General features: G+C 40.3%; 1 protein-coding gene across 2 annotated transcripts; it reads right to left on the bottom strand.

Annotated features, from left to right (window-relative positions):
* Window positions 1–432: 432 nt before the first annotated feature.
* gata6 (GATA binding protein 6) lies at window positions 433–6,380 on the bottom strand. 2 transcript variants are annotated; one of them, XM_020635250.3, is made up of 7 exons: window positions 6,184–6,380; window positions 4,647–5,552; window positions 3,875–4,047; window positions 2,950–3,075; window positions 2,752–2,842; window positions 2,539–2,636; window positions 433–2,086 (listed from the first exon to the last, which is right to left on the bottom strand). In XM_020635250.3, the coding sequence occupies exons 2-7, from the start codon at window positions 5,491–5,493 to the stop codon at window positions 1,925–1,927; spliced, it is 1,497 nt and encodes a 498-aa protein (XP_020490906.1). In that variant the 5' UTR covers window positions 5,494–5,552; window positions 6,184–6,380; the 3' UTR covers window positions 433–1,924. The 2 variants fall into 2 exon arrangements, with proteins under 2 accessions (XP_020490906.1, XP_020490907.1); XM_020635251.3 differs by lacking the exon at window positions 6,184–6,380 and having other exon boundaries at window positions 4,647–6,090.
* Window positions 6,381–20,986: the final 14,606 nt, after the last annotated feature.

Below are 20,986 nucleotides of genomic sequence, written 5' to 3'. Positions count from 1 at the left end.
TTGTGACAGGTACTTTGAGCTGCTGGTTCAAGAGGACAGAGGAAAGTGGATCATGCTTTGAGCTTTCAGGAGCCGGCGGAAAAGAGAAACTTTTAAGTAAAAAAGCTGTCAGGAAGAATAAAGGCTTGCTTTAATAAACATAAGCAGAATGTAGAAGTAAGCAACCCTAAAAAATCTGCAAGTCTGGAAGCAATGTTCAGTTTGAGGGTAGTTTTGTCATATCTAGATTTGAATTACATCAAGGTGAGATTTCTGAATTATTTTGTTCTTTGTATTCCTTGCCTTACATTAGCTGTTTCTGACTTTTTTAATCACGTTTTCCTCAATCATAAAAATAATTTAAGAAAACAGAGCATTTCTGAACAAAATGTGCTTCACACTTACAGCTTAAATTAGGTATCCTCTTGTTTGTTAAACATAACTGGAAATCGATTTGCATCACTGGAACAATTTATTGGACGGGATTTAAATAAAATTATTTCTCATTTAGAAAATAAAGAAAAGAAAATTACAAAGAAAGGAGGCTTATATTTAAACATGATATTGCAAAAATAAATAAGTCCAGAAAACAAAATTTCATGCCTTGTTTTGGGTGCAGCAAATTGTTGTTTTTGCCCCCACCTACCACATCACTGCATAAAGAGGCAAACAGTATGCAAAATAAAACATTGCATGGCAGCCATGCATCTGTGAATATAAAATGACACCAACATGACTTTGAATTATTTTTTAAATATGGCATATGAACTACTTTCTTGTTGTCATTTCTTTTTCATCTAACACCTCATCATGTGAAACTATCGGACCGTTAAACCTTCTCATCACCTCCCAGGGATGATTCAAAGTCATCTTTCATATGTTCAGAGGTGACCTCACTTTCCTCATTTGTCTAATTTTGTCTTGAATAATGATGCAACAGAACAATGCGGTGTAAAAGGTACACGGTTTATAGTGAGTCAGGTAGTGCAGCACACATTCTTCTTCTGCAGTTTGTGTCTCGTAGCGTAAAGGTCAGTGGATGCATTGCTATTCTGGGTGTGCTTTGTTCAAACAAGCCGTCCAAACTGCTTTACATGAAAAAGAGTATTTGTAGCTCTGCTTTGAGAGTAGTACCGTAAGGCTATCCAGCAGCTGATATGTCAAGAATGAGTCTGATTATTTGCATTTCCTTTAGTAAATGATTAAACAAAACCACTAGATGTCATAGTCTTTTATACCCTGTTTAAACCAAGCTAGTTTCAGTCAAATACAGTAAGAGCTTCAGTGGAAACAACATGTGCACATTAAACACTTCTGTACTACAAACAACCACTAATAATGAAAATAAAAATAGAAAAGAAGACATCAGAAAGGTTAAACTTCTACTCTATATCGATATCTTTATTAACAATCACAGCCATGTTTTCAACAATGGAAGATTTATAAATATTTTTTTTCTTTTGATTCATAAAAGTTGTCTTGGCACTTGTGGCATGATTCCAGTTGTGGAAAGAAAAATAAAGAAAAATCTAAATGTCCTTAAGGAACACAACGCTTTGGGAAGCCGTGGTATCCAATCACCAGCTTCAGAGAGGAAATCCGTTATGTACATGATGGCTTTGTTTTAAGAATAAACATGTTCTGTGCCATGGATGGGAGACTTATCGAGTGCATGGCAGGGTCCAGAAACCATCCAAAGCGGGCCACCTGATTGATCATCTTCCCTTCGTTTTTTAAGGGACACATGAACCCCATGCAAGACTGAAAATGCAGCTATTCCATGCTCAGTTCAAGCTTCTCATTCTTCTTTTTCCACCATGTCCATCTCTTCTTGAATCAGCTGTGAGGATAGACAAAAACTTCGCCAACCCCAAATACTTCCACACCACATAACATCCAGACAGCCGGGACTGGGCACTGCTGTCCTACCAAATGCTTCAGATGTTCAGGCTAAGGCCATGGGGCACCAGGGTTCCCCCCTCACTGAGGCTACATCTGAAGGCTGGGACAAAGCCACGCTGGTGTACAGACCGTCCTGTGACGCGTACTTCACCGCTGAGCCTGAGACTGTTCCCTCGCCAGAGCTGGACAGCACGGACGAGCTGACCTAGAAAAGCAGAGTAAATAAAAACAACGCTTTGTTAGCCAGATTATGATTTTAAAATAGTCATTCTGTGTTTATAAAACCTGCGTCTCTTTTTGGAATTTGACCCCTGTGTGCTTTTTAACTGACATACAGTTTACATTATACCACCACATTCTGAGCACTGTACAGCTCGTCTTGCTGTAATCTTAACGTGACACATTAGTGAGCAACAGTCATCACCACAGAGCATCTGACAGCCTGCATGTGATGTTTTTATTTCATTTACAAAAAACACCTGCTGTAGCAAGTCATCTATACTTTCACTTTCTACATGGCAAATCCAATGGCATGTTCTTCAAATGAATATCCACAACCTTTGCTTTAAATGAAATCAAAGTTGGTGCAAAATGATGTTAATGTTTTGGTGTTTTGATTTTAAATTAGGACATTTTGATTAAATCCCAAATGCTTACCCCTGACACCTGTCCAGATGGAGAGCTGGTTTTTGAGCAGTCTTCAGAATTAGATGAAGATGTGGATGTGGGAGTCATAGAGACAGAGTTGTTGTTTCCTGAAAATTCAAAAATAAATCATATATTTAGGTTAGGTCATAACTGAATAAAAAAAAGCAATGTTTTAATAGGGATTGTCTTTAGGTAGAGAAACAACAACGATGAGTGACTCACCAGAGGACCCCCCCTTTGTTTTATTCAAAGTTTTCGGTTTTCTCTTTCTTGTCTGGATTCCCTCTTTCTTCATGGCGAGCGGTCGAGGTACCTGTATGTTTCAGATCATTTTTAGAAGTTATTATTTGATCTTAAAGGTGCTGATTAATCCAGTTGGGTTTTTAATTGAAAGATATGTGGCATAAATTCTTGACTCACCCCGTGTAATTTTGTGTAGAGCCCACAGGCGTTGCACACAGGCTCCCCCTCCGCGTTTCTGCGCCACAAAGTGGTCGTGCTGGTTTGACAGTTAGCGCAGGACAGGCCGATTCTTCTGGACGTCGACTGTGAACAAATAGGGAATATTTAATTAATTATTATAATCAGTAAACACGTGGGCAATTTCAGGGAAGAGGTGTTATTAACAGAACTGAGAAGTCTTCGTCTGCCACTTCACCAAGTGAAAGCACACTCCACTAATTCAATTACAGTTCAGCCATTCACACCCAATTTCCTAACAATAATAATGGCCCCATTATGATCTCCATTTAACTGCCATTTGCGCATAGCGTTTAACAGGATGTTAATTTTCATGGAGTCTATACTTGACGTCTATTTTCCTTGTAAAAACAGTGCGTAATGCGCGTAATGGCACCAGGAAGAGATTTACCCTTAATGTGACATATTGAGATTAAATTACATGGCAGACAGATTAAGTGCCTGAATAATGGCATTAATGTCTCAATCTTTGGGTAGTTTCTATCCAATTCAATATTATTTTAAATTCTGTCAAAACTAACTGATGGAAAATGTGTCCCGCATCCTTGCAAATTGTATCAGTTGTGGCAAATAAATGTATATGACGGATGGTATCAGTCTGCATTAATACAGCTCCAACCCTGCGCTAAAATGTATATCTAATGTGTTATGTTGTATTTCATAAATACCTTTCTGCGAATTTCACAAAATCAGTCACAGATAGAGTAAGACTTAAATATTCTGATCTGGTGTGAAGCTTGATTTATCATATAAAGGTCTATTTTCTGCATCAGACACCATGAGTATCCCCGGCGATAACCTCCAGCCATTGTTGAAGATGATTAGGCAGGAAATTGAGCGGTTAAGTGCTCCCTTGGCTGCTTACCGTCCGTTTCTGTGGTTTAATTAATGGCCGGCTCAGCCCATTCATTTTGCTGTAAAGGCCGCAGGCATTGCAGAGAAAGTGGCCCGTGCCGTCGCGCCTCCACAGCGGCGTAGAGATGGAACCGCAGTTTACGCACTCTCTGCTCTCTCCCATGTCGTCGAGAATATCTGTAACTAAAGAAAGAGAATAAAGTCAGTACATGGCACGGCTGACCCGACTTATAATTTGTAGTTAACTTATTTTATTTTTCAGGTGAAGTGAACGAAATCTGATCCAGTTTTGACTTTGTAAAATGATCAAGAAATTTAAAGGATATATATTTAGTGATGTTTAAATTACATGTTACAAACCTGGCACTTTTTAAATGTACTGATAATATTTCAAATGTACTTTTGTCAACATATGATTTGCTTTAGGTTATAGGCATACACTCACAAATAGGCCTCACGCACAAACATGCTTTCTGTGATCAAATCTAGCCCAATTTTAGACACACAAAGAACATTGTTTGACTACTTTATTTAAAAAAATATATTGGTTTATTATTATTATTATTATTATTATTAATTTTCAAAAATAAAATTAAACTCTGGTCTTCAGTTCTGTTTAAGAATCCCACTGGAGGTTTGCTGCCTAGCCTTCAGACACTTCAGTAGCCTTTACCAAGAAATACTGCGGCCATATTAAATTAAGTCCATTATAATTCTTACACAAAATCCAAAACATTCCATCACTTTCCCCCCTCTTCTTTGCCTTTTTCTTAGTTTCTTACCTCCGTTTGGTCCTCGGATCAGGGGCGCGCCTCTGCTCTGCAAGGTGTGCAGCATAGTGTTATCGAAATGTCCCCCGTTCCAAGGTGAGGCCAGCTGGGAGAGCTGCGGTGCGACGTAAGGAGAGTACGGACTCGGGTAAGTCCCGCTGAGGGGCCGAGAGAGGCCGTACTGATCTCTACTGCTCACATTCAGTGTGTTACTGTAGCCGCTGTCCCGGGGAGTTCCGTTGTTCATTGGCGGGCTCGGAGGGTAGTGGAACCGACTGGATGCGTGCGGACTCCCCGTGCTGTATGAAGGGCTCTCCGGGGTGGACTGAGACCACACCGAGTGGCTGGAGACGGCGTGGCTGGGCTGCGCTGGGCTGGCCTGCAGGTAGGAGAGGCTGGGTATCATAGGGCCCACGCGGGAGCTGGGTACATACACGGGGGAGTTTGGGTTGGAGTGCATATAACCACCAGAGGAGGAATCATATCCAGTCTGGCTCTGGGCCGCGGCGATGGCCAGTGTTTGGTACATGTCGCTTGGGTCCACCAGCAGGCTCGCCTTGTGTGCTCCACCGGAGAGGACCAGTTTGCTGCCCTGATCTAAATCCGTAAACAGCGGGATGTCCTCGGCAGCGCCCAGGCTGCTGTTGTGGTGTCCGAAGTGAACGTAGGAGTGTAGAGATCTGCCGTCCGAGCGGCGGTGCCCCAGTACGTCAAGGTCGCTCGGAGGAGTCCTCAGCTCGTCCGAGGTGTGGCCGCCCCTCCTGCTGTCACCCGTCAGGTAGGTCTGTTCAGCCGGCGAGCCTGGGCTGCTGGAAACTTCTCGCTTGACCATGGACCAGCTGTTTTCGCCCAGGTCCATCCAGGAGCACTTTCCATACACCGTAGGTGTGAATAAAAATTGTATGGGAGTAGTCAACCCTGTAACAAAAACGAATTTTGAACCGTTAGGATAGCAGGAGGACGCTGACTTGTACGCGAGGCAAGTTTTACGCGCGTGATCCCATAAACATCTGGATAGAAAAACGTTCCGGAAAAACGCGGATCCATCCCTTACGGAGTGTTTACTTTAAACGAGCAGTCTACATTTTCACAGAGAAGCCCCATCAAAACTTAATGGGACTTTTAATTTCCCAACATGTCCACCGACTCTTTCTCATCTACAACTCCAATCAAACACATCTAATCCACTGTGGCTGCCATACTCCCATCAAGCGCTTTTAAGAGGCGCTGGGTCCGTCCATGACAAATCTCTGTCCTCCCACACACACAAGCAAACACACACACACACACACACTCACACACACACACATAGGAGATAGGAAACAAAATGCAATATGTCTTCACGGCAAAAGAGATAACCGTTTGATAAGACCCAAAACAGATAAGAGCAGAGAGGAAGGCAGGAGCGATAAAACAAAACCCCGAAATGATGAGCTCGGTCCTGTTGCGCACACAGCCAGATGTTTAAAGCAGCTGGGTGAGTTACAAGAGACACAAGACAGCAACAGATGGTAAAAACATGAGACAGAAGACGCTTTCTACAACATACCTGCTGGTTGTGTGCCATAGGTCGCAAGCAAAGTTCCTGATAGTGGCTCGCGCTGCTTCTCCTGGAAGTACTGGGAAACGTTGGTGCGCTCTGACGACGTTTATGAGAGGAGGCGCCTCTGGGTGCTGCGGCTGCAGGAGGCGGACCAATCATGAGGAGTGTGAGCCTCTGGAAGCACGATGGGGGTGCCAGCCTGAGGACTCCTCCAATCAATCACAAAAAGGAGCAACACCGAAAGAAAGGAGAGACTTGATCATGTCTGGGAGCTCTAATAATTTACAAATGTGATCATGTTTCAGAGAGTTTGATTGATTTGGAAAGACAAAAATGGAGCTCCACCCTCCTCATGAATTCTGATTTTTTTTTTTTTTTTTTTACGAGATCAAATGTAATTCTAATCAATAAGTTATATGCGTTTTAAGTTTTACATTTTTAAAATGTCAATTGTAACATTATAGTTGTTGTATTATGTTGTTGCTGCTGTTCTGCTCAATCATGTTAGTTCAAATCACACAGGCCGAATGCTTTTCATATAGCCAACTTGTCAATTTTTAATACTTATACTTTATCGGTGCTTTCATTCAATTGAGCTTTTTTTTTTTTTTACTTCTGTTTCACTCCATTCCAGAAGCAGAGAGGTTTATAGCCTATACTGCAGTTTATTTATCTGACATCTACCTTCATGATTGGGGATTAGAATCATGATTTCCTCTAATAGAATAATGAATCAAGAACAATAAAATAAGGCCCCAGCTAGACCTGACTGTTACAGTAAAATCCAACTTCCTCAATGATGCCCCGTTTATATAATCCTGTTATATTAATAATATCCACACGGCCTGTGTGTGTGAGTGTGTGTGTGTGTGCTTGAGAAAACCTTTCGTTTTCTTTTTATTCTTTGCATATATTTTGCTGATAATAGGCCACTGCCATATTTTGTCAAGATTTTGTTTGTATGATTTTAGAAACACAAAAATAATCCTCCTCTTTTCTTCTCCAATCTCTTTCGATATATCTAAGGACTTCGTGGTTGATATTCAGATGTATGTTAGGTGACTGATTGATTATCTTACTGCGGATTATAAACCACAATTAACACCCACTTTTACGCGCTAAAGGAATGTGGATCATTGTCTACAAACCTTTAAGATCTGTAATCAGTATTATGTTTTTCTCAAGGGGTAATATAAAAAGAAGGTTAATTTAACGCATCTATAGTAGTTTTTGTAACTTGCTGTCTGCTTCCATTCAGATCTGGTTTCACAGTAAAAGTCTTGATCGAGGCGTTTTGTCCTCCTCGTTGTTTATTCTCCATACTCAGCGCACTGATCAATAAATCTGCTCCTAATTCGTTTATTTAAGTGAGACGCTTTCATTGAGGATTAAATGGTTCAGCTTTGTACGAGCACAAACTCTCAGCACGTCTCTGCAGCCGGGAACAGCTCCGCTTTGAACCCGATGATTCGTTCAGCTTCAATATACAAAAAGAGTGAGTGAAGTGATCAAAAGTCTCGAGGTGCCAATTAAATCATTCAATGACAGCACGTCTCCTCCTCGTGCGTGCTCACAGAGCTCTAGCAAACAGTTCAGCCAATGTTTGTGTCTGTTTACATTCAGTCTGTGTGGAGATGGCTCAACACTAAAGACTGCACACAAATCTGACCACTCCAACATTTAGCCCACTACTTGTACTACCACTAAAGGCTGCTACTACTACTACTACTACTACTGCAAAGACTGAGCTATAGGCTGCAGGAAGATCTGAATATTCTGCCATTTACAATTAATATTTGAATGAATGCTTTAAACTAATAATTATTTAACTACCATTAGCCTAATACTTCTGTAACTGGTACTGCATTATAGCCTAATACTTCCCCATATATGCACAAGGACAGCATTTAAGTAAAGTCTGTGCTGAAAGATTTATCCACAATTTCTAGTGTAACACTTACTCTATACTGCAAGCAAGCATGTAGCTACACATAAGTTTGGCCATTTATTTCTTCATTTAATCACTTTTAATACAAATAAACTACTAAATGACTGGACGTTTGAGGCCTTATAAACTCAAATTCAACATGATTTACTACTAGCTTTACTACTAGGTCTACTAAGTGTATCCCAATGATATTGAAATGTGTGGCTAATATAGGATATTATCTTAGTCCAAAATTGGCATTTTTTCTAATGCTTCTTCTTTAAGTTCAACTGATAGTTAAATTTCAACTACCACTTCTGTTTCTGTGGCTATAACCTCTAGCAGCCTTGTACTTTGCAACTACAGCTTCTCCTGCTACAAATAAGCCACTATTAGGTAAACCACTGAAGTTGCCACTGTTTTAATTACTATTAGTCATCACTGCTTCTTTTGTCATCAGTTCAAATATTCTTAACTGTTTCCACAAATAGGCTACTAGTTTTTAATTGAGCTGCTTAGTGCTGCTCACAGGTGTCATTAAACTCTGGTGCTTTTAATCAAGGCTACTTAGTTGTTTGTTGTTGTGTTGTTGATATGTAGGCTACTTCACCTATCTTTGTAAAGGGTAGGGAAAAAATATATAGAGGAATGTTTTTTCTACACTCTACAATCTGATGTCCACAGTTATGTGCTAACACTGCTTTAGAAAATAATCCTTCTGTCCTGTGTGTGTGTGTGTGTGTGTGTGTGTGTGTGTGTGTGTGTGTGTGTGTGTGTGTGTGTGTGTGTGTGTGTGTGTGTGTGTGTGTGTGTGTGTGTGTGTGTGTGATGTAGAAAACAGCCTCATTCAAGTCCCTGATTCTCTCGATGGAAGGGCAAGGTTCAGGCCCTCGTGGAGCTTCAATATCTTCTGCTTCGAATAAAAACAAAATAAATATATATTTGCGCTTTTATCTTGTGGGTCTTCGTGGCTTCTGCTCGCCCTCACATGTAGAGGAAAGCAAACTCTCTTCCTGACAGACCTGTAGGTAATCGTTGAGGTTTTGGAGCTGTGACTTTATCAGAGGGAGTAACCAAACTATTCCGCTACTGTCTCCCATCCCACCGTCTATGTGAGCGCTTGTCAGAGAGGTGCGAGAATACACAATCCTGTTGTTTTTTTTCTTCTTCTCCTTTCTTTCTTTCTTTTTTTTTTTTTTTTTCGTCTACCCCCTCCTATTTGTGTCCCTCGCGGAGGGCCGCGGAGCCTCGAGCTTGATGAATGAGGTGTTTTCTCAGTGATGTCAAAGTGTGCTGCTCTGACACACGGAGCCTGAGAGGAGAAGTGGCAGGACGCCGCCCTGTCTCCACATTTATCCACGTACGGTCAAACACTGCGGGCCTGCGTGGACGCCAGCCACGGAGAGGAGACACACAGGCCTTCAACCCAATTGTCTTTATCGTAGCCTACATTATACTGGGAAATGTTACATCTTGTAATGTAGACGAATAGACCACTGCTGTTGCTTGTAGGCCTAATATAGTAGCACTCTAAGAAACTAAAATATTAAATATAACTGCAATTACAAAGGCAATTTTATCTCCACTGAGTGTATAATGAAATAATAGCCTATATAATATAACGGCCTATATAGGCTAACATAGTCAAGAGTATATCCAAATAATATCGATAACAGTTGAGATTGAAGTAGGCTATAAGTATTCTCTTTTTTTACAACTAGAAATAATTTAGTAACAACAATAACGATAGTAACATTATTATTCTTATATTATAACTCGTAATAACAATCTAACAATAATAATAATAATACAAGATTTGATTGCCAGTCATATTCATTTAAATGTTTTTTGTTTTTTTAATGGGGTATGGTGCTTTGGGAATTTTATTTTATGTCAACGCAGAGCATTGTGGCCCCAGTAGTTTTAACCGAATGCTGTTTGTTTCTTTCAGGAGTTTCACACTAATGGCCGGCCCTCTTCAGGTGTCAGAGCCTTATGTACCGACCTGATAATGATTATCTCTAACACTCCAGCTCTTGTTATAACCTGCTGCTGATGAGCCAATACTGCTGCGATATGCACCGTGTTATTCAGATAACAGGGAGCACGAGGAACGCTGAGTTCACAGATTTTTCTCTAGAAAACAAGTATTAATACATCACAATATTACACAGAATAATGTGGTGAGACTGATTTTGCAATTAACCTTTTCAAACCGGATTTGATGCTAAGCTGCGTGGCTCAGGGACAAAGCTGCTAAATGTTCTGATTTGTTCTGTATGCATGGGTGTAATAGACATTTTGGACATTTGCACGCCCCATGCACAATAACGGATCTATTATCTCGATTGCCATCAATGAGAAACGATTGTAGCTGACATGTAAATCACGGAGTTAATCATTTTATCACCACTCATTTTCAAGACGCTTTCTTTAATGTTCGCGTGCTTCGAGGAAACTAACAGATTGTAATGGTTAGGGGACTTCATTATTATAATTGGTTCATTTTAAATTGGGGCCATTTTTAAATTCAAAGTTGTGTTTGCCCCTTAGTGCCAAAAATATATTATTTTTTTTACTGACTATTTACTGCTATATATAGACCTATCTATATTTTTTCACTTTTGTTAACACGAGTTGTATTTGATGATAGCAATGCAATTCACGCATCAGGCTGTTTCACCATTAAGATGACGCATTGCTTTTTTTTGGGTCAAAAAACAAACTCACAAACTAACGAACTCAAACACGTACTTTCAAAGATATTTGTTTTCATTTGATGATGATATAACGAAAAATGTTTGGAATTTTATTTCCATTTTATTAACCAATCAAAGCTTTTGTCTTTTCTCCTATTAATCAACGAACACACTTTGAATTATTTTCTTAAGTGGGTGATAAATGCTCTATTTTAAATATATAACGATTATTTAGTGATTGACGATGTTTTTATTTTACTATTTGATAATTGGGTACTATACTGATGTTTATTGTAAGTTTCTAAAGCATTGACAACACCCATATTTATTTCAAAGTGCTTTTGAAATAAATATTCCACACTTTAATGTTATTAAATACAGTGGGCTATATATGAAGATTCATAAACTATTACTAACTAAACTAAATGATACCCTTAAGACAGTCAGCTAAAAGGATCATATCTAACTGCAAGATTTGATGTTTTGTTTGTGAAGTTGAAATTAAAAACCGAAGAAAAGCTCATGAATATAACACTCAAATGTATTTAACTTCTTTGTTGTGCAAGAGTAAATTCATACAGAACAGATCAGTTCAGCTCAATTTAGAATCAGTGCGGCAACTGTCTGAATTTCCCCTTATATGAAATCAGCCTCAGCACCTGTGAAAGCTGCTGTGTTTATCACCTCCAGGTCTTTGCTGCTACAGCCTTTAAAACATGCACCTATTTGCTTTGATTTTATAGAAGACACTGTTAGGATTTATACCTGCACAGTTCTGTCTTCTGCTGAACGGCTGCTTGTCCAGGGCTGCTGGTGCAAAGGCTGCTGGGTTGGCAGTGTGTGTCAGTCTCTCTCTGTTTGAAGAGGTAGATGATTAAACTGTGTGACAGGTGTAAAAGCAACCTTTGTCATTTTGGACATGTACTGGCTTTACTTCCTTGGCTCGACCACAACGGAACGCCCTGCTCACCTGCCTTCCTCAGAGCGTATATGCATATATACGTTTGTGTGTGTGTGTGTGTGTGTGTTTGTGTGTGTGTATGTGTGTGTATGTGTGTGTCTGTGTGTGTTTGTGTGCGTGTGTGTATGAGTGAGGTTCTTCTAGTAGGAAGTGGAGGCTTTAAATCCTGCATTATTATATATTTGCAATAAGCACCGTGTGATGAATGAAGAATACAATCCTGCTCATTTTTCAGATGCGTGTTTTCTGAAACTTTATGGTTTCATGCTTCATGAAGTAAGAAAACAAGAGCAGAAGAGGCCAAAACTGATGGTACACGCACTCCCAGTGGAATATATGCGGGCATATCTGTCACATGGAAAAAAGAAAGAAAGATGGAGGCACCACCATTTGATTATGTGTGTCTCCATAAACATCACTTCTTTTATCACTTTCACAATGTCACATCAGCCTGACACATGCAGGCTTCAGGGTTCATTTGACTCTCTTAACTCATGGCTCCAGTCATATATCAGCTATGTTGTTTTGTTATGATTTGTCTTATCATTAATGCTGCTTGTCTTCTTCTCTTGCGTAAGTTGCCTTTATATCAGCAAAACTTCAATTTAACAAATATATACAACTTGTTGTAAACGTGTTTTACTTAAAGATATCCTAAAAAGCTTTATTGAACAAGGTGAGTCTGGGCACATTGCTCTGTAATATGAGGGACTATGAGGATTAGTTGAGTAAAGTCTTGCTGTATATCATTATAATATTCATTTGTACATTTATCTGGTTGGGCATGGATACATTGGATGTGGGATTAAAGTGGAAGGATCGTCTGCTGCATTGGATTATGAAATGAGTTTGTTTGGACTCTGATCAGCGACACGTTGGCCATATTCCGGCCATTTGCTATTTTTAGATTTTCTATAATGTGGACGGATGGATCCAAATCTATTTATTTTTAAGTTCTTGCTCATTAAAGAAACAATGAATATAATTGCATAATGTGTATTAATAAAAAGTTGTTGCATGACCTTAAAATAAAATGTCCAGGCTGGCCGATACAAATGTGTATTAACTTAAAACAAAAAGAAAACTTTCCTAGTCACACTAAATGTAATTTTTATTCCAATTAAGTTATAATAACAAGTTCATCATTGTTGAAAGCAGGAAGCGAACCAGGGACTTCGTGGTTGTGATGTGACAACAGTAACTCCATATGGCCACTTCAACCAATGCTATGTAAATGATATATATTTATATTGGGGTCCACTGTATTATGAGGTAAATCTTTTTGTCTTATTTCCTAATGTCAGCCGAATCATTTTTGTAAGTTGGATAACTGTACATTAGCTGAGATGACAAACACAAAGTATTTTTAGTACAATATACAAGTACAATTTGAAGTGACCATGACTAACTAGTGGAGAGAGGTAGAACTGTTTATTTTAATTCCCATGAAAGTGGAACCCTGACTCATTCTTCTTTTAACAAGAACTCAAACTTCATTGTTTTTAAGGTCATCAAAACAAGATAAAACAGAGGTGTACAGTTATCTACTAATTGCATTTTGATTGTGATCACTAAAGTGGAACTATGTCATGCTGTAAAGGAAAGAGAAAAGAAATGACTACATGGACTTAAATTTCAGGCATTTTCCTTTTCAGACCAAACCTTAACATATTCTTGATTCAATGATTCAGTGGGTCATCAAGGGCATTTAATCCGTCTTGTTTTTCTTGTTTCCAACGAAACCTGTATAAAAGTGGTTCCTCTGGGTCGGGACCCTACCAGTGTCTCACACTAAATATGACAGGTCATGAGAGGATTTGTACATAGAATCTGACATTTTGGCAAATGTGCTCATCAGCTTTCTAGCCAATATTAAGACTTTTTTTTTTTTTTTTTTTTTTAGAAAGATACCACTCTCATTTGTGTACAGTACTGTTGAAGCTAGCAGCGTATTAGCCAAGCTCAGCTTAGCACAACTATTGGAGGCAGGTTAAACAACCTGGACATTTACATAATGAAGTTATGAAGATATAACATAACAAGTTAATTTATGAGGAGCTGGTACTAACCTTTGGTCAGAGCCTGGCTTGCTATTCCCCCTTGAAGTGCTGTGTGACATTTAGTCAACAGGAGTCTGATAAAACATATTTCTCAGTCTTTTTAGGGATACTCTGTGTGTTTTCTGATTTATGTATATATTGTTATAGCTCTTAAGGCCTAATGAGGCTATTCAACCTTAACTGATTGCATTCAGTCTCCCATTTGTAAAATTTCCACACAACAAATGATTTGACATCAATGAGGAATCGAGCGTGGATGCCCAGTTTCATCCTCAAAGATGCCTGCTTGTTTCTGTCTCTGGAAAAGAGAGCCTCATCACTTGTCTAGAACCAGAGGCTCTGTTATTGTTTCCACACTAACGTCTCCATCCTGTGGAGCCAGCCCCTCTCTATGTGTTTTGTCTCAGGAGAGAAGGTCAGCTCTCTGGTACACTCTGTGACTTTCCCTGAATCAGCTGTTTGGAGCACCAGCCTGAGAGAAAACAGCCTTGGGCCGCCCTGACGTCACTGATAGCAGAACGGAGACGATTTGGAGGTAAGTGGGTGGCAGTGGTGGGCTGTTGATGGTGATGGGGGGGTACAGAAGATTTGATACTTGGGCCTGGCATGGAAGTGGAGTATGGACTGGGCAGCTGGCAGACCTTGCAGACCCAATCATGCTTTCAAGGTTTGGGAGTCTCAGCTGTTTGCTAGGAAGTTATAAGAGGAGTTTGGTGAAGTTGAAACAATCACCAATTGTTCTAATATGGGGGAGCGATGAGGCATTAAAGGTGCCATGATATTTTTGATGTTTAAAATTAAGAAGCAAGGGTGAAATGATCATTGGTAATGGCTGAATTCCATTTAGCCGCTTCAGTATCAGGGTAATGGTACTGTGCATGTAGGCTCACTGTATACATGCTTTACTTTATTTGTCTGAACAAAAGCGCGACTTGATGCTTCTAGTGATAAGTACTAATTGGTGAAAAGTAGGGCTGCACAGTTAATCCTAACTTTATTATCACGATATGAGCATTTGTAATAAACAAATCGCAAAAGTCTGAATAGTCAATAAAGAAGAAAAAGCAATCTCATTTAGTATGCACACCTGTTGAATAATGGCCAGGTTTTCACAACATTATTTTGCAGTTAAATTAAGTACAAGCTAAATATCAGCTACCCTCAGATTAACTGTTGATAATGAAATAGCAAAAAATTAGATTTTTAGATTCAGGAGAAACATTCTGCAAACAGGTGTTGTGTAAAAAAAAACATGAAGAAAAGCAGGTAGGCATAAAAACGTATATTATTTGATGTGCATTCTTTAATTTGTGTTTATCACACTTCATATCACTATTGTAATAATGTTATCCCCCATTCCACGCTTTGTGCAGGCCCAGTAGAAAGTAGTTACATTGAAGAAACTATTTGCTGAACTGAAGGCAGAAATATCTGGGATGGGTTCAGGATTTACAAACCAAGGCAGAAAAACAAATATTCAACACAAATTTCTACTAGAAACTACAATCTGCAGGAGGTAGGAGGATGATATGGGTGAGTTTTTTCCAAATTATTTTATGAACAACCTTCTGAATATATGCAGAAATAGCAACAGGATGCTAAACATTGTTTCAAAGAAACTGTCGAGTGTCCAGGTTTGGCCTTGGCCTTTTATAAATACGGTTAAACTGTCTTTCTCCTCAAATGTGTCTATGGCTTTTTAAAAGAACAAATAAGCTTTTTGACACTTGAAAAGATTTGAGCTTCACTCACAGGGGTCTGGAGCTCGGCCAGACATGGCCAACTCTAAAACGACACTTGTCCTTCCATGACCGTACACTACAGCCTCGCCTCACTTCAGACAGAGCGACATTCATACAGCTGCACTTTTGAACACATTAAACACTCTCAGACAGACTCGGAGCTTTCTGTCATCCTTTCATTCACTTGAGCCAGTTGTAAGACAATGAAAACATTGCAAGGTACTTTCAATGACGTGAACAAGTCTTTTTGTTTGATTGGATGCAGTCTACATGCTCCAATTATGGTTTTATCAGATCGCTGCAAACACACCAATCAGGGCCGTCCTATGTGCCCTGCATGTCTGACGGTGTGTACTGTACCATTTGGAGCAGTGGTGCAGTGTGTTTTCGTGTTTGCCTATGGTGGGAGTGTAATACCTCAGACTGGTTTGTGTCCCAGTTGGCAGAAAAACCAATGTGTCACAATCCCCACTACTTCACAGGAACAGATTGATCTCAAATACATAACTTCCTTGTTTGAATATTTCAGCAAAATCAAACACAAGTAGTGCCGCCCTTCTGCAGTATCTTACTGACACATGGAGTTCAGCTCTGACTGCCAATGCTGGGTCTTGGAAAAAAAATAAAAATCAGGTCATATCAGGGGGATCTGTAGCACGTACAGTTAAATTCCTCATTGTGACTTTCAGTGTACTTCTCAACAAAAGAGGCCAAGAAGGACATGCTGCTCTGAATTACCACTGGCTCTGTTTTCGTCTCTCTTCAGAGTCAAAGTCACGTCTGCATTGGAAGTTATTTCACAAGAATGCTGATATCATTAGTAAAGTTGTATAACCATAATGTAAATATATGGTCTAAGACTGCATGGTCACCTGGGGCTGGAACATTGTTGGTAGATATCTTTTATTCACATATAAACTGTTTTAATAAACTGATTTGATGGGTTTTTCTCCCCAAATAGAACAGAATAAATTATATTCTAAACTTCAAAAGAATTCATCCATCTTGATCCCAGCCATTTGACAAACTCTGGTCAGTGTGTGCGGTTTGTTATGTTATACACTGGTCAGCAGCTTAAGCCCAGTGTTTACAGATCTGCTAAAACATAGCAATGCACTCCCAAGGCAGACATCACTGAGGCCCGAGGACTGAATGGTATCATCCATGAAACATGACAAACACAACATGAAATGCTGGTGAATAAAGACGAGGATGGAGTGGTTGCCACAGCTGGTATCTTCAGTGTGACTCCAAGAAACAATGGGACTTAGAAAACAATGGTAAACATTCAGCAGCTACGGGAAAAAAATCCTTGGAGGAGAAACTTTTCACCCAGATTTTAAGATCTCAGTCCTTCAAATTTATTCAAAAATATAAAACGTGACTTCCTGAAAATATAAACCTTTAAGTATCCATGCCCCTATTAATCTGGATAGGACATAGAGTTAGTGAGAAAAGAAAGAAGAATGTAAATCTACTCAAGTAAACATGATTGTTGAGAAAAATTCAGTGCAAAAACATTCTCATTCTGTATAAGAGATTCGAGCAGAAAAATGGCGATTTGAATAATTTGTTCATATGCCGACTGAGTTTGTACTAAACTCTCATTTCTTATTTCTTCCCAAGACTTAACAGGAAAGTTAAAACCACTATCGTGGTTAAATTTGGAGCTGGAGCCGGGAGCCTGTTAGCTTAGCTTGGCATCCACACTTATAACAGCCAATGACTTAAAGCCAGCCTGAGATTTTGTTTTATGTTCTTTATTCCTTTTGCATTTATTAGATAGGAGGACAGCTGAAGGAAGACAGGAAATGTTGGGAGTAGAGAAAGGGGGGATGGCATGCAGCAGAGGGCCGGGTTGGATTTGAACCCAGAGTTGCTGAACTATAGCCTCCGTACATTAACCGCTAGGCTATCCAGCGCCCCTCCAGTCTGAGATTTACTCTACTCTAGCATCCCTAACATCCTCTACAGTCATCTTACCTCTGCCTTGTTTCCTAAACTAAAAATACAGAGCGAAGACGAGGCTCAGTAGACGTTTACCTTCAGGGCTTTCTGCTTGAAAACTGTGGCGTCAAGTGTGAATTTGAAGCACTTTCATTCTTCTTATATGTCAGTGTGTGTACATACGGTCCAAATGGTTTTTGCCGTTTCAATTCCAGTGGAGGTTAGTTGCATAAGGTTGCTTTAAATAACAAAAATCAGTCAGCATCCGCCTTCCCATTTAAGTCTCTGAAAGTTCTCTTTGTGGTGAACTAATTATCAAATTGTATCTCACTCCATAGAGAAATTGGATGGAAGCACAGTTAACAAAAATGGCTGACTAATATGTCCAAAACAGTTTTCTAATGGACTCGTCTCATTGAAGAGCGTGGATGGTGTTTTATTTGACTACATAATCCGTAACTGCTATTGAGAATATTCATATACCAGCACCATGTTGGATATATTACCACTTAATGTAGCTTAAGCAGGCTTCTTATCTCAAAGTGTTTTCACATTGTGGTACAACTCCTCAACATTTCCTCACAGCACCATGTTTTTGTACATGTGCTGTGAGTCATTCATCAATGTCCTCAACACCTTAGACTTTTGCCCCAGAGTAAAGTACCTGCAGCTCTACATGCCAAACATGATTTCTCTCGACTTTGTACAAGACAGATCTTTATGTCTTGACGTTTTATGGCGGAGAGGATAAAGGTCATGCTGAAGGTCGCTTAAAAAAAAAAAAAAAAAAAAAAAGATACAGAGAGAAAGAGGCCTGGGATGCGTGAATGAGTCGGCATGGGATAGAGGGGAAGGGATGAATGGAGGAGGGAGTGGAAGAAGAGGAAGAACAGGTTATGACTAGGAGGAGGCTCCTCTCCAACACCACACATGACGAAGGCCGGTGTGTAAAAACCATGCTGTAGGAGCGTGCGTACACACCTTAGCGGGATTCTTACCTGTGACTCAGGTCAGTGGGAGTCTCAAGAGCGACAAGCACTAATCAGTAACAGTGTTATATGGCTGTGTTAATGTGTAACGTGGCCTCTAGACACCGTGCCCCTGGCCCAAGCACCTGCAGCCCCTTTTACAGGCATCATCCACAGAAAGAACAAATAGTCTGAATGCTTGTTGGGCACATCCGCTTTAAACGAACCAGCTCCTCTGACAAATCTGCAGGTGTTAGGAGAAAAGAAACTCTTGAGTTTGGAGGATAGGGGCAATAGGGGCATTAGCTCCATAACGCCTTGGTACGCTATGCCAAGGCGTATGCCACATTTCTCTTCTCTTCTCTTCTCTTCTCTTCTCTTCTCTTCTCTTCTCTTCTCTTCTCTTCTCTTCTCTTCTCTTCTCTTCTCTTCTCTTCTCTTCTCTTCTCTTCTCTTCTCTTCTCTTCTCTTCTCTTTCCACCACGTATCCTTCAGGGTCATAGTAACAGGAGTGAGTTCTTTCTGTCCGCCCGACTCCCCCACACGGCCTTCTGGCTTCATACACACACAAATTATTACTATTTGAAAAACACCTCCGTCAAACTCTTTTTTTTTTTTTTTGCTGCCTTTAATAAGCCCCTGCTTTCTATCGTCGCCTTTCACCTACACAAAGACGCAGAAAAATAAGGATGAGTACAAACTAAAACGTCATGCGAACAAATGCCACTCTTGCTTCTTGATAAATAGAGGCAGTATGTAATGAAAGCTCAGGTCAGGTTAACCTGATGGTAACACCCTCCTGTTCTTTCTCCTGTTGTGACCTCTCTCACCAGCTGGCCTGTTAGTCCATACCTAATGCCAAGTCACACACACACACACACACACACACACACACACACACACACACACACACACACACATCACAGTGTGCACAAATGTACCTGCACCCAGATACACTCTCATCTTTCGTTAATTGGTTTGTGGAATCTTTTCATTCATTATTCCACCTCCAAGTAGAATTGAAGGAGTCTCAAAGTCCGAGAGCTTGATGCGAGCATGATGATGGCAGTGACATCAGGAGCACACTAAGGCAATGTTACAGTAATGCTTTTCTTCCCGGGTAGATGGAGGTGTGTGTGTGTGTGTGTGTGTGTGTGTGTGTGTGTGTGTGTGTGTGTGTGTGTGCGGCCTGTGCACAGTGCAAACAGACCCTTGTACCGAGGAGGCTAAGCTAGAGCACTCTGCAGTGTAAAAAAAATCTGGGTTAATGTCTGTTTCTCTCTCTAAATTGTTTTTTGATAAGGGAATATCTGGAGATAAGTATTGTCACTATCCTATCTGAAAACCGGAAGCCCGTTTCAATAAATCTGCCCTGTAATCTAATGAGAGTCATGGGCAGTAGCAAACATGGAGTGAACACTGTCTGTTGTGCTGAGTGGAAGGAAAGACTTACTCTGATGACAGAACTGGGAGAAGCTAAATACCGCTTAAAATTATAACATATAAAACATGAAAAAATACTGCTCGTCCTTTAGGATTACTGTAGTTGTTGACATTTTAAAGCAATACTGATCGCCTTTGTTGCCTGGTTACAGTTTATTTCTTCAACAGCCCCAGTGAGTTTATGTGTCCCATTTTATTAAGAAAAATAAAACAGGGCCTCTTTAATAAGGGCACATTTATGATTGAATTCAAAAACTCTTCTTTGATATTTATCTACATAGATTAATTGTCTGTTTATTATAAGTAACACATATTTTGCATGGGTTCTTTCAGTTTTGAACATTTATTAGAAAGCTACATCATAAACTAGTCAGCAGTGTTTTACTTTTTACATCTTAAATAGGAAGGAATGTGTTCCTGGTTTATAGCTACACATCAGCACAATATGATCATTGAACCTTAGCTTGCATCCTGTATTGACCTTATTGTGAGCCAGCGCATGTTTTTGGCCCTTCATCATTCTTCCTCATCAATGTCCTCCAGTCTGATTCTCTGAGCTGAAGGTGAGCAACCCCCCCCCCCCAACCCACCCCCGCTGCTGACCTGGGCTCCCAGGGGTTGGTGTTAAGTAAACTTTGTCAGCGACACAACGATCTCCAGCAGAGAACTGTCTCTCTGCTCATCAGGAGACCCTCTCCATGACCCCCGCCTTGGCATTCCTTTGCCAACCAACCTCCCCAACCGACCTCCTCTTCTTGTCTCCTGCCCTCCCCCGTCAGCCCCGCCATCCGTCCGTCACCTCGTGTCCTGCTCTCAGTCCCAGCAGTCCGTGCGGCCGGCTGGTGTCTCCTCCGTTGGAGACAGCCTATCAGGGGCCTCACGTCATCTGTCTCCAGGACCTGACTGACAGGTCAACCTCAGAGATTACCAGCTACTATCAGAAAAGGGTGGAGGGGGGGGGGGGTTGTCTGTCCTCCCTAAGTGGATGCTCCTTTCTCTCACCATAACACTGGTAAGGAGCTGCTTTAGGCCCCTGAAACTCTATTGTGGCATTTTATCTGT

Source organism: Labrus bergylta, chromosome 4 (assembly GCF_963930695.1).
Source record: "Labrus bergylta chromosome 4, fLabBer1.1, whole genome shotgun sequence".
Classification (NCBI taxonomy): Eukaryota; Metazoa; Chordata; class Actinopteri; order Labriformes; family Labridae; genus Labrus; species Labrus bergylta.
The sequence above is the reverse complement of the archived record's forward strand: the minus strand, read 5'-3'. Positions and strand labels throughout refer to the sequence as shown.

Coding starts and splice junctions, on each gene's coding strand:
- gata6 (XM_020635250.3), bottom strand. CDS start 5,493: ATGGACCTGGGCGAAAACAGCTGGTCCATGGTCAAGCGAGAAGTTTCC. Junction 2,843..2,949: donor TCTACACAAAATTACACGGG/GTGAGTCAAGAA, acceptor TGAAACATACAG/GTACCTCGACCGCTCGCCAT. Junction 2,087..2,538: donor CATCTGGACAGGTGTCAGGG/GTAAGCATTTGG, acceptor CTGCTTTTCTAG/GTCAGCTCGTCCGTGCTGTC.